This window comes from Cicer arietinum, chromosome 6 (assembly GCF_000331145.2).
Source record: "Cicer arietinum cultivar CDC Frontier isolate Library 1 chromosome 6, Cicar.CDCFrontier_v2.0, whole genome shotgun sequence".
Classification (NCBI taxonomy): domain Eukaryota; kingdom Viridiplantae; phylum Streptophyta; class Magnoliopsida; order Fabales; family Fabaceae; genus Cicer; species Cicer arietinum.
In genome coordinates this window covers 47,991,159-48,004,318 of record NC_021165.2, presented here as the reverse complement: position 1 = coordinate 48,004,318, position 13,160 = coordinate 47,991,159, and the positions used below count along the sequence as shown (strand labels likewise).

The following is a 13,160-nucleotide window of genomic DNA, read 5'->3' as shown; positions in this document are numbered from 1 at the left end:
ATTAAAATATTCTTAAACTTATAATAAAGAGTACTTCCTTAGCAATCAAATTACAATATTCCGTCTTCACTAAAGGATAACAATATTAAAATATTCTTAAACTTATAATAAAGAGTACTTCCTTAGCAATCAAATTACAATATTCCGTCTTCACTAAAGGATAACAATATTAAAATATTCTTAAACTTATAATAAAGAGTACTTCCTTAGCAATCAAATTACAATATTCCGTCTTCACTAAAGTCTTGATGAAATTTCAAATTACAATATTCCGTCTTCACTAAAAAATTCATCAAGACTTTGAAATTTCAACCATTTATTCATTTGAAAGTATTTAACTAATATCGAATCCAACTCAATGATATGAAGAGCTATCACATTCCTGTAAAAGAATTGAACATAAAGCACTCAAAATCTTCTTCCTTACTAAATAATTGGTTCAAGTCTAAAATTATGGCGGATGAAGACGCCGATGATATTTGTTTCCTTTGGTGAAGGACCTTCCATTTAAAAAACTCAAGAACAAAAATTAATACTTATGATTATGAAGAATAACCCAAAAAAACCAACAATACATGAAAAAAAAAAGATTTTCTCAAAACAACCCAAAACTTTAATAATCCTAAAAGATCAAACCCAAATTGCACAAGAATGGAGAAATTCAAAATTACCTTTGAGAGGAGAGAAAAACCCAAAGACTTGACAAATCAAACGCAACTGTTCTATGGTTCATTCAAAAAATCATATTGAAGAAAAAAGAGAGAAAAATTAATAAAAACAATATACAAAATAAAAAGTTGTATTTTTGCACACTTCATATAATCTAGAATTCAATCGAAATATAATTAAAGTCTAATTAAAGAATATTTCAACCAGAGTTTGAACTTCAATATTTCCAATTAATGTATTCTTAACTAAAACTTATTAACAGCTTAAAACCAATTACTTGTTATATTATTGCACCCTTAGTAGCATAAAATTTGGTAAATATCACAACCGGTTAAGGAATACTCCCAAATAGTATAAATAGATAATAAGGATGTTCAAGAATTCAAGATCATTTTTTGCCCTATAGTTTTGTTTTGAGGGATGGAGGAAATACAGGACATTTTTCTTGTAATTTTGTATTCTCAATACTATAAGAAAATATAAACATTACTTTAACTTGGCATTGTTTGAAAAAAGATTCTAACTCCTATAAGATATCCACATCACCATATCAACAGCAGCAATAAAAACAGCATTTACTGCCACAATATGGATCAAGTAATAACAACCAACTAAACAGTATAATATTCCTATTCAACTCAAGTAATCAAACCTCAAAATGGTTTTCACATTAACCACAAGAGAAAACTAAACTATACTCACCTAAAACATTGCTTCTACTAAAACAAGTCATGCCGGTATGTTCAGTAATTAAGCAATGAATATTTCAATCTCAAAACGATTTTCCCTTTTTCAACACCGAGCTTTCCACCAGTAACTAACCAATGACCAGGAGGATCTTCAGGTCCTTTGGTCATTTCGGATAAGTCGACAAGCTTCAATAACTTGTTCACTGCAGTATTGTTTTCTCTAGAACTGACGCTCGTTGCGCCATCCGTGTTGGAAGTGTTGCCAGCGATTGCAGATTTAGGTAAATTGTTTGGTATGTGATCCCATAGTGATCTTCGGATCGTGCAGCCGGGTAACCTTGAGTACAAAAGCTTCATGTAAAGTACATTCCGTGATCCAAAATCCCATACTCCAAGCTGTGCTCCAGTGACTATGTAGACACCAGAGAAGTCTCCTATGAAGGTTTCAGGATTCTCGATAGGTGCAGTGCTCACATGAGAAAAATTCTTCCACTTGACCGGCTCAAACCATCGGCTATCTTGTTCCTCGGGTCCTTGCCACTTGGGAGCGCCGATAGCTACATGGCTGTCCCAATATGGGTGAAGGATCTTTGGAAGGGATACCAAGTGTTGAAGATGAACACTTAGCCGATTCTGCTTGATTCCTTCGAGACAAAGACGTAAGCCAGTTACTGGTCTACGTCCAGCTGTAATCTGCATTCATTGAGAACCATCAAACTTCAAGTAAAATTTATTACATATATGCCAGCTTTCATCTAAAATTTGATGGCTCTAACTAACTAATCATATACTAACTTTGTTCCTTTAAAAAAGTCCTTTTGACACTTTTGACAAATACTGAGAAAAGTAAGTAGTATATTTAATGTGTACATTTTGTATACGAATATTTCTAAATTGCCCTTTTGTACACGAATGTGTTCAATTCTGAGTTTTGATATTCCAAGACACGTAGTAGTATTATTACAGGTATATTTGACAAAATTATAATAAATATATCTAGTAATTTGAAATTGAGCTTATACTTGGTTACAATATTTTTCCCTATAAGGGGCTCATATTAAGGAACAAAGGTAGTATAAAATTAATCACCAAACAATAATAGATAAAACTTCTTAGATCCATATAAAAATTTCTAAGGCATCTCTCTTCTCCAAACGACGACAACAATCAAGCCTTATCCCACTAAGTAGAGTCGGCTATACAAATCAAACGACGACATAACATTCCACCATATAGCATGGTGCAAATAATAAAAGATTGGCATACTCTGATACATTTTCTTTAACAATACATTTTGCAGAAGGGATTATGATATTACACAGAAACAGTGAGCAATCACGTTTCATTGGAAACATTCCGTTATCTAATGTTCACAGAAATCTCTTTGAAAGAAACTTCGACACGAGATAAAAAGTTTCAAAAAGCAAAGGAAAACACCACAAATGATAATTTACCTGTTCTTGGCTGACGTAAAGTTTTTGGCCCATTATGCTGAATTGCAAAGATGGGCAAACAGGTTCTTTCCTTTGTTGACCAAGAATCCTGTCATGTAAAGGAGCCCAAACACGAGGAATCTGAAACTCTAGGAAGTATCTAAGTTCTTCAATTGGAGGTTTATCTGACCACAAAATTCACAATAAAGGAAAAAGAAATGTGCAATTGATATTAGATCACACTCCTAGAATCCAATAAGAAAAAAAAAATTGAAACCATCTATAACCTAAAGGATAAGTTGACTTACATTCAAGATAAAGACCAATGGCGCGGGTCAAATGCTCCTTTGCAGGTATTTTATCAAGGAGATCTGTTATTGGACAGAAAGTCATCTCTATGATATCTGGCGAAGATTTTACGGTTTTTAACCATACATGGTGGTTTTGTTCTAAATCATCACCTCCTCTTCTTCGAAAAATGACTGTGACATCCTGAATAATAAGTACTTATTGGTGTTAAAAGGGAAAAATGACTATAATAGTAAATATATTATTTAACAATCACCTTGTGCAGAATAATGCTTAGAAGTTATATTTTTTGAGAAAATACATTCTAATGCAAATTTCTAGACACTTGCTTTAAAATATCGAATTTTTTGTAATATCTCATTCAATTCACTGCTATGAAGCACAAATACTGACAGCAAACAAGACGCTATCACTGACACATCGACACTGGTAATAGATGCATGCCGGTGCATAGCCCCTATCCACACATTATCAGCACTTGCATTCTAAGGGTCTGGTTCAATGAAGGGGAGGGGATGAAAGGTATTTTAATGGGGGGGGGGGAGGGTAGAAAGAAATGAGAAGTGAAGACATGTTTGGTTCAAAAGATGAGAGAAATTTTTAATGGTTTTATGTTTGGTTCAAGGAGAGGGGAGGGATTTTTAATGGTATTTTAGTTAGGTTTAAATATAATTTTAGTCCTTTATCTTTTACCTAATATTCGTTTTGGTCCGTTATTTTTTTTATGCATTTTGGTCATTTATCTTTTAGAAGTGATGTATTTTAGTCATTTTTATCATAACTCTTTCAAACAGCTGTATAATTATTGTCATGAACTATTGAGATCAAATCTTAGATCAGTTATAAACTTAAGTGTGCAATCTTAATAAGGATAGAGTGAAAATACAATAAACTCTGATAAATGTCATTCGTTTTCAAATAGTTTAAATATGTTTCAAAGCATGCAAGAAGAATTTTTTCAAGTGAAACTCTATTATTTGGTAAAATTGATGTTTTTTTGAAAGAATATTATACTTAATACATATTGGCAATTGTTAGAAGGGATTCCAATGACAGGATGTTGTTATAACTTTTGTTGTGATTGTGACAAAGACTAAAATACACCACTTATAAAAGATAAAGGACCTATATGAAATCAAAATAAAGATAAAAGATCAAGACGAATATAAGGTAAAAAGATAAAGGATCAAATCAAATATTAGGTAAATGATAAAGGATTAAAATTATATTTAAGTCTTTTAGTTATATAGAGTCCCTCCTCTCCCATCCCATCCAAATCTCCACATAATGGAAGTAGAGCAAAATGAGCTCTAGGAGGGATTTTGGCTCCCTCCCCTTCTTCTACCTCCAACCAAACACACCCTAAAGTGCCAAAGAAAGGGGAAGTGAAAAGGGAAGAAAAGCCAAATACCAGATTTATATATGACCAAATTCCAATTATATATACAGGAAAAAAAAAATAAAGCTGTAAAAAACCAGGAATAAATTTTCCGTTCATGTCTGTAAAATAAAAAGAGCATTTGATGAAGAAGGAGCTGTGTCACATTGCAATTTGCACATGATAAAATGGTGACAATTTATCGTTGTTCATTAGTGTATTAGTTTTGACATTTTTGTGTGCATCAAAGCAAATAAGGATTGTAAGATTTTAGTTTTAAAACCATCCAATGAAATGAAGGTGATAGGTCCATTATGCAAGTTTAGAGACAGAGAGGGAAGGGAGGGGAAGAGCGAGTAGGTGGAACGAGTAAATGAGCTTAAGGATCGAGACTTGTAGGCAAGGACGGATAAAGGGGCCATCACGGGCTCCAGGGACAAGACCAAGGGACCTAGGAATAGAATCAGTCTATCTTGGATAATTTATCTTGTAAGATTTTCGTTTTGTACATTAAGGACTAGGAGTTTGGAAAGAGATGAGAAAATTGGAAATGAGGTTCTAAAAGGTGACCCCTGAATAGGCATAAACATTGTACCTTGTATATTACCATGCCAAAAAGTGTACTAGAATATCATAAGATTATATACCAAAAGTGTACTTATTTCAAAATTAGGAAAAAACAAGATTTAAAATTCTTATAAAATAAAATGTCACAACATATATTACATACTTCTTTCCCAGTAGGATATGTTGCAGTTGTCGGTTGAGGGTAAATCCCTTGACTATTGAAGGAAAATGCTTCAACACCCTGCAAATTATAAAATTAACATAACCCAGTGTTATATTTCATACTATATCTGAATAATATTAATTAATTCAAGAAAAGTGGAATTTCAGTGAACTAGCCTTATCCTTGGATTTTGTTTGACCTGAACTTGTGTGGCTATTGATGTCAGAGAACCTTTGATTTCCGATATCCTGAATATAGTTTTTTATCTCCAACTTTGACAAAGGTGAAGTATGGTGTTGTTTGATATAAATAACATCTTTTCCACCAATAGTTACCGATGTAATAACATGTGTCCCAAAATTTTCAATAAAACTGCCAAAATGTAATTAAAAGTCAGAGACCATCTGAAGATGCCCTTGATATAGCATTATGTAGATAACTTGTATCAACATATCAGAAATGATATTTTGACACAATTTTGGCAACAATTTGAATGGTTAAGCAATTCAAATATGTGATTGATTATGTTAAAGGATGGTTAATGAATATATCAAGATGTTGCAACACATGATTCATCCTGCTAAAACATGTTAATGAGTTGCAACTCCTTGTTATATATATCCCTTGATCATCTGTTTAGTGTAATAATTCATCTATTTGAACTATGTTAACCATCTAAACTGTAGTCAAAATTTGTTGTCTAATTTTATGTGAAAACACCACAACTATAAGCATAAATACCTTGCCAGGGATGGTGGATCCCAATTCACTGGGACAGCCCTTCTAACATTTTCTTGCAACATTAAGTTCGATTTTTGAAGCTGAACCTTTGCAAGAGGAATGTAAAATCCATCTGAAGATAAGGTTTTTGTAGTTGCCGCATCTACATGTTGTGAACCAGTAAAGCTAAATGCAGAGTTGAAGCTCCCAAGAGGAAATTTCCCTGATATATTTGCCTTATGATTAAAATAATCCACCATCTGCAGTCAAGTGACGAACGAACAATCAAAGATCAAAGATCAAAGATTTGAGAAGAAGAAGAAGACGAAGAAGGTTAAAATATCTGGCTTTCATTATTATGTGAAGGTTACAACATCTGGCTTTCATTATTATGTGACAACTAATAGTTATATTTTGGTAGGAAACCGCGGCAATTAGGGCCTTTGGTATCCCAATGGCATAACAGAGTATCCCCACAAGTTTGATACTTTGAACCAGCTATGGGACTAATCTCTGTTCGGGTGCTTAGGTCGCAGCTTAAAGCTCTTTGCCCCTCTTCAAGAATGTGTTCTGTGAGGGTCGAACTGCGGTCCTCCGCACAGTCAGTGTTGTTGGTTCGCTTAACCAACAGAGCCACTGAGCCACATTCATTGGATTGACAACTAATAGATCTGGCCTTTAGTTTTAAAATTCTTTTCTTCATTAAAGCTACGATTTAATGCCAATTGGATAAAGTGTTAAACAACAACTTAAAGCAAAATAAAATTGAAATTATCCTACAATAATTATGAGTTAAAATGAGCTCCTGCATCACAACATTATTAGAAACTCTTTCATATAAATTCTCAATATCCACTGATAAATTTATAAGCACATTTTTGTAAGTTAAGAATAAAATACTTATCTCAATTGAAAAACTACCATAAGCTCGAAGCAAACAAAACTAGTAGACCTTAAAAAAAAGTAAAAATATGACTCTAGTTCTATATGACAGGGAAATCTGAAGTTAGTATAATTTGGTTACCTCAAAAACTCAATGCAAACAAATTATCAGCAATCATCTTGCATACTATGAAGGCAATTTACAAATACAAAGGACAGCATAAGAAATAAACATCCCTAGTAAACATTGATTGGAAAATTCTAGCAGACAAGAGAATCATCTTAGTATCCATTCTCGAAATGGCAAAGGTTATATCTAGCTTAAGGTAGATCCTCCCTCAATTACTGTAGTTTATGCCACCTAACTATATAATTGACAAATGCTCAAGCACCACTTCGTAACCCCACCTACTCCAATACAAAACACTACATGTTTTGATGTCATGTTGAACACCAGACACGCCTTCAATCTGAAGTGTCGGTGCTATACAGTATACAAAACCCATATTATATGTAACAGAGAAACAAAATCATCCTCAAGAAAATCACCTTGGGGGTTTCAACAGATACATTGTTTGCAACCATTCCCCGCCACAATTTCATTACAACAGGCATAAAAACGAGCTTTTTTTCTCCACAATTTTCAATTGGTAACCCAAAAAAATAGCCAAATTCATAAAACAAAATGACACAAACCCTCTACACTTATACAAACAACTAACGCGATTAAACAACAAAATTGCTAAATGAAAATTAGAAAACAACATTCATCAAGTCAACTGGCAACATTTCTTAACAAAAAATGAAAAATAATTGTAAGCAGAAGACAGAACATTAATATTTATAAAAAAAAAAATTCAATCCTCAAGTTTACCTCTTGAAAACTGTAGACACCCGAACTCTGACGCCCCATAGGTTCATGAAAGCTTCTAATATCCCTTGAAACATTAGGAACAACAACATCATCATCCAAAAACAAGTCCATAAGATGTTCCTCATCAATCTCAACTACTCTAGACCCTGAAACACCTTTACAATAAAGCAACCTAGTATCGAAGTTAATATCAAAACCCCTTCCTAATGCTTGCAAAGCGTTAGTAGCAGTGTGCAAAGCTGCTACATGCTCCTCCATATCTCATCCAAAAAAAATCCCCTTAACCCCTCCTCCAAAAAGACTCTTCCTTTACACAATCAGAGAGAAACCCAGATTCTGAAAATAACTGAAAAAGCAAATTATGTCATCAATTGAAGGAAATTAGAATGACCCAGATGAATAAATCCCTTTAAAACCGCACACGAGTTGACCCAGAAAAAAATCGTGACTTTTGAGGACAACCCATTTTGATTTTAATGTTCCTTAATTGATTGAAGCTGAAAAATGGATCTCGGAGATATTAAGGTTATTATCCATAATCGGGTATAGTTATTTTAGCCTTCAGTGTCTCTCTAAATGTTTTTTAATTCTCTCTGTAAAACAAAACCTCACTTTCTCTCTCTCTCTATATATATCTATCTATTACTATTACTATGACTATAACTACCTTGATAGTAATTTCAATTTTCAACCATGGGAGACTCCGTGTGTGTATTGATGAATTGGGTATCGAAAGAGCATTGACTTGAGCTTCAGTTATGTTATGAGTTTACTTTTCATCCAAACCTTTGCGTGTTGTTTTGCCTAACATCTTGACCGTTCTTTCTTGGTTATGCCTTTAAGCATCAAGAAATGGAAATAAACGCTTCAGGTTTATTATTACTATCTGTTTTTAAATGATGTTATGTTTTTATTTATTTTTAAAATAGGAATGTTTTATGTTATTTATGATATTTTCGAGTTAAATAAATAAATTGCGTCAAAAAAGTAAATAAGCATAACCATTTGGGTATTATATATATATCTTAATCTTCTAAATGATAATGAGTCAAAATAAAAAAAATCTTCTAAATAATATACAAAAGAAATTAACACAAATAGTACTATATTATTAAATTATTAATTATTTAGAGGAAATTATTAAATTGCTAATAATTCATAATTTTAATCAATTTGAGTAATAAAACAAATCTCACACCCTAACTTACTAAAATAGAGGCGAAGAGACAAGAGGTAGTGTGTTGGGGAGAATCAAAATTAGAGGTGGTGTGCCAATATGTATGTACTTCTTTGTGAGGTGATAAGATGTAAACTTCTCTTTTCAACCATCTATGGATTCATTTAGAGGGATCATTATCATATGGGACTATAAGTTATTTGAGGTTGAGTATTCAGTTTGGTTGAATCATGTTTTGCTGGAATGTGTTAGATGGAAGAGTAGTGGTGAGTTATGTATTGTTGCAAATGTTTACACTCTTTATGACAAAAATGGGAATAGGGTTATGTGGGAACAATTGGAAAGTAGGATTGATGGCTGTGTTATATCTTCTCAGTGTGTGTGTGTGGAGACTTTAATGCTATGGGTTATGAAGGCGAGAGAAGATGGATAGGGTAGTACTTGAGATTGGTTGACACAAGGAACTTTAATTCTTTCATTGACAACTCACAATTGGTGGATTTGCCACTTATGGGAAGATCTTTCACTTGGTACAAGTTAGATGGGTTATATATGAGTAGATTGTATCACTTTTTGTTGTCCACTAGTGATGCACTGTCTGGACAAACTGCATACAGGTAGCCCTTAATAAGGGTTTCTCAAACCACTATCATATCTTTCCTAGTAACAAGGAAGTGAATTAGGGACCACGTTCATTTCATATGTTGAAGTGTTTGACTTAATTTCCTAGTTTTTTGAGTTTGTTAGAGGGCAGTGAAATGCACTAATTGTGTCTGATTTGGGTGGTTTTGTTTTGAAGGAGAAATTGAATTCTACTAAAGGGGGTTTATAGGAGTGGCACTTAAAACATTGAGGAACAAGTGAAAGTAGCGAATGAGAGATTGAATAGTTCGGATTTAAAGGGTAAAGTTGAAACTCTAGATAAGGGTGCTACTTTGGAAAGGAGATTTGTTTTTTCTCATTTACTATTGTTATCTAGAGTGAGTTGTAGTATAAATTGACGAAAATCTCATTTTTTGTGGCTTAGGGAGGGTCATGCCAATTCTAGATTCTTTCATGGAATAATGGCAAATAAGATGAAAAATAACACTTTGTGGAGCATATAGGTAGATGGAGCTCAAGTTTAAGGAGTGAAGGGTATTCAAGAGGTTGTGTTTAATCACTTTGCAGCTCATTTTTCTATTGTTCGAGTGGATAGACATAGAGGAAGATGATGTGAAGTTGGTGGTTACATTTAGTGAGGAAGAGGTAAAATAGGTAGTATAAGAGTGTGGGAGTTATAAAAGCCCTAGACCTAATGGTGCAACTTTGGCTTTCTAAAAGACTTTTGGAATGAGGTGAAGCCATATTTCTTGCACTTTCTATCTGATTTTCATATAAATGGAAGTTTAGTGAAATGGTATTTATCCCTCAAGTACCGAGGTCGATTCCCATGGAAGGCAAAAACTCGTTATTTTCAAGGAGGGGAAAGGGGGTCCAGTCGTTACCGGCACTGTTAGTCACGACCTTCTCGCCCCCATTTCCCCTCCTTAGAAATAGCGAGTTTTTGCCTTTTGTGGGAATTGAACTAGGTACTTGGGGGATAAGTAGCACCTTCCACTTATTCCCACTACCAATTGATCTTTCGTTGGTGGGTTGTATGTATAAGGTACGATTCATTGGAATGGAGGTATCTATAGGAGGTGATGAAGAAAATGGGTATCCATGAGCATTAATGAAAATGGGTTATGTAGGGTGTTTGCTCAACAATTGTGTTTGTGTTGGTTAATGGGAGTCTAACTCAAGAATTTAGTCTGGGACGAGGTTTTCGACAAGACGACGCTCTATCTCATTTCTTGTTTTTGATAGCAGCAAAGGATTAAATGTTATGATGAAGGCAATCGTTGAGCCCCATATGTTTAAGGGCGTGCATGTGGGATCTAATATGGATTATTGTATTTATCATCTTCAATTTGCGATTGAAACACTTATTATGGATGAAAAGATTTGGTTGAATATCTGCACAATCAAGGTCATATTGCTACTCTTTGAATTGGTGTCGGGGCTGAAGGTAAATTTCCATAAAGCATGTGGATAGGTTTGAATGTGAATCCCTCATGACTAGATGAGACAACAAGTATTTTAAATTGTAGACGGGGACATATGCCTTTTAAGTATCTTGGTTTATCGATTGAGGGAAATCTAATAAGGTCTTCATTTTGAGTCCCTTTGGAAGAAAAGGTCAAAAAGAGCCTATCAAGATGGAAATGCCATTTTTGTTTATAGGTGGTCGTATTGTACTCCTTAAAGTTTCATTGCCAGCAATTCTAATATACTTTCTTTATTTTTTCAAGGCTCCTTCAAGTGTTATTTTGAAACTGAAATCCCTTTTTAAAACTATTTTATGGGGTTGGTGGGGAGGCTTGTAAAATCAATTGGATAAAATGGGATAAAGTGTGTCTTGAGTGAGAGAAATATGGGTAAGGGGTGAGGAGTGTTCATGAGTTCAATTATACTTTATTAGAGTGTTGGAGGTTGATGATAGATTAAAGCCGAATGTAGTTTAAGATTTTATATTCAAAATATGGGATTGTGAGTGGAAAGTCGGGAGTGATGAGTTGCAAGGAGTCGTTGTGGTGGAAGGTGTAACACCCCAAAATTTTCATATATATTATATGTGTATCTTTTAGTAATTGCTATTATTAAATTAATAATTATTCTATGTGTAAATAAATTAAATTAAATTTTATCACACTCTATTCTACCTAAATAATTATAATCTTCATTTTTATTTAATTGTTTTGACGTGACAATTACATGGGGACTATTTATGATGTCATTATTTCATAAATGGACATTTTTATTTGATTAGTTTCGATAATCATGAAATTGATGGGTTAGATATGTTTGTTTTATTTTGTTATGTGTGAGTGGTATTCTTGTCTTGCTTGATTTATTTTAGTTGATAAAATATTAGTTGAATTATTTAATTAAATTAGAATTTATATAAGTTATATTGTTTGTTAGTTTTATTTGCAACCAAATAAGTATTCATTTTAGGAGATATTATAGAGTTAGTGAAACCAACCTTTATGTATAAGTGTTTCCCTCTATCTCATTTCTTGTTTTTGATAGCAGCAAAGGATTAAATGTTATGATGAAGGCAATCGTTGAGCCCCATATGTTTAAGGGCGTGCATGTGGGATCTAATATGGATTATTGTATTTATCATCTTCAATTTGCGATTGAAACACTTATTATGGATGAAAAGATTTGGTTGAATATCTGCACAATCAAGGTCATATTGCTACTCTTTGAATTGGTGTCGGGGCTGAAGGTAAATTTCCATAAAGCATGTGGATAGGTTTGAATGTGAATCCCTCATGACTAGATGAGACAACAAGTATTTTAAATTGTAGACGGGGACATATGCCTTTTAAGTATCTTGGTTTATCGATTGAGGGAAATCTAATAAGGTCTTCATTTTGAGTCCCTTTGGAAGAAAAGGTCAAAAAGAGCCTATCAAGATGGAAATGCCATTTTTGTTTATAGGTGGTCGTATTGTACTCCTTAAAGTTTCATTGCCAGCAATTCTAATATACTTTCTTTATTTTTTCAAGGCTCCTTCAAGTGTTATTTTGAAACTGAAATCCCTTTTTAAAACTATTTTATGGGGTTGGTGGGGAGGCTTGTAAAATCAATTGGATAAAATGGGATAAAGTGTGTCTTGAGTGAGAGAAATATGGGTAAGGGGTGAGGAGTGTTCATGAGTTCAATTATACTTTATTAGAGTGTTGGAGGTTGATGATAGATTAAAGCCGAATGTAGTTTAAGATTTTATATTCAAAATATGGGATTGTGAGTGGAAAGTCGGGAGTGATGAGTTGCAAGGAGTCGTTGTGGTGGAAGGTGTAACACCCCAAAATTTTCATATATATTATATGTGTATCTTTTAGTAATTGCTATTATTAAATTAATAATTATTCTATGTGTAAATAAATTAAATTAAATTTTATCACACTCTATTCTACCTAAATAATTATAATCTTCATTTTTATTTAATTGTTTTGACGTGACAATTACATGGGGACTATTTATGATGTCATTATTTCATAAATGGACATTTTTATTTGATTAGTTTCGATAATCATGAAATTGATGGGTTAGATATGTTTGTTTTATTTTGTTATGTGTGAGTGGTATTCTTGTCTTGCTTGATTTATTTTAGTTGATAAAATATTAGTTGAATTATTTAATTAAATTAGAATTTATATAAGTTATATTGTTTGTTAGTTTTATTTGCAACCAAATAAGTATTCA

General features: G+C 33.1%; 1 protein-coding gene across 1 annotated transcript; it reads right to left on the bottom strand.

Moving 5' to 3' along the window:
* Nucleotides 1–1,137: 1,137 nt before the first annotated feature.
* LOC101505469 (MACPF domain-containing protein CAD1-like) lies at nt 1,138–8,462 on the bottom strand. Its single transcript, XM_004506373.4, has 7 exons — nt 7,685–8,462; nt 5,950–6,188; nt 5,385–5,580; nt 5,209–5,286; nt 3,100–3,283; nt 2,813–2,976; nt 1,138–2,051 (listed from the first exon to the last, which is right to left on the bottom strand). The coding sequence occupies exons 1-7, from the start codon at nt 7,940–7,942 to the stop codon at nt 1,413–1,415; spliced, it is 1,758 nt and encodes a 585-aa protein (XP_004506430.1). The 5' UTR covers nt 7,943–8,462; the 3' UTR covers nt 1,138–1,412.
* Nucleotides 8,463–13,160: the final 4,698 nt, after the last annotated feature.

Excerpts from the sequence above, each read along its gene's own strand:
- LOC101505469 (XM_004506373.4), bottom strand. The coding sequence starts at position 7,942 with ATGGAGGAGCATGTAGCAGCTTTGCACACTGCTACTAACGCTTTGCAA. Across the intron at positions 6,189-7,684 it reads GTGTCTACAGTTTTCAAGAG|ATGGTGGATTATTTTAATCA; the intron begins GTAAACTTGAGG and ends ACTTGACTGCAG. Across the intron at positions 5,581-5,949 it reads GATCCACCATCCCTGGCAAG|TTTTATTGAAAATTTTGGGA; the intron begins GTATTTATGCTT and ends ACATTTTGGCAG.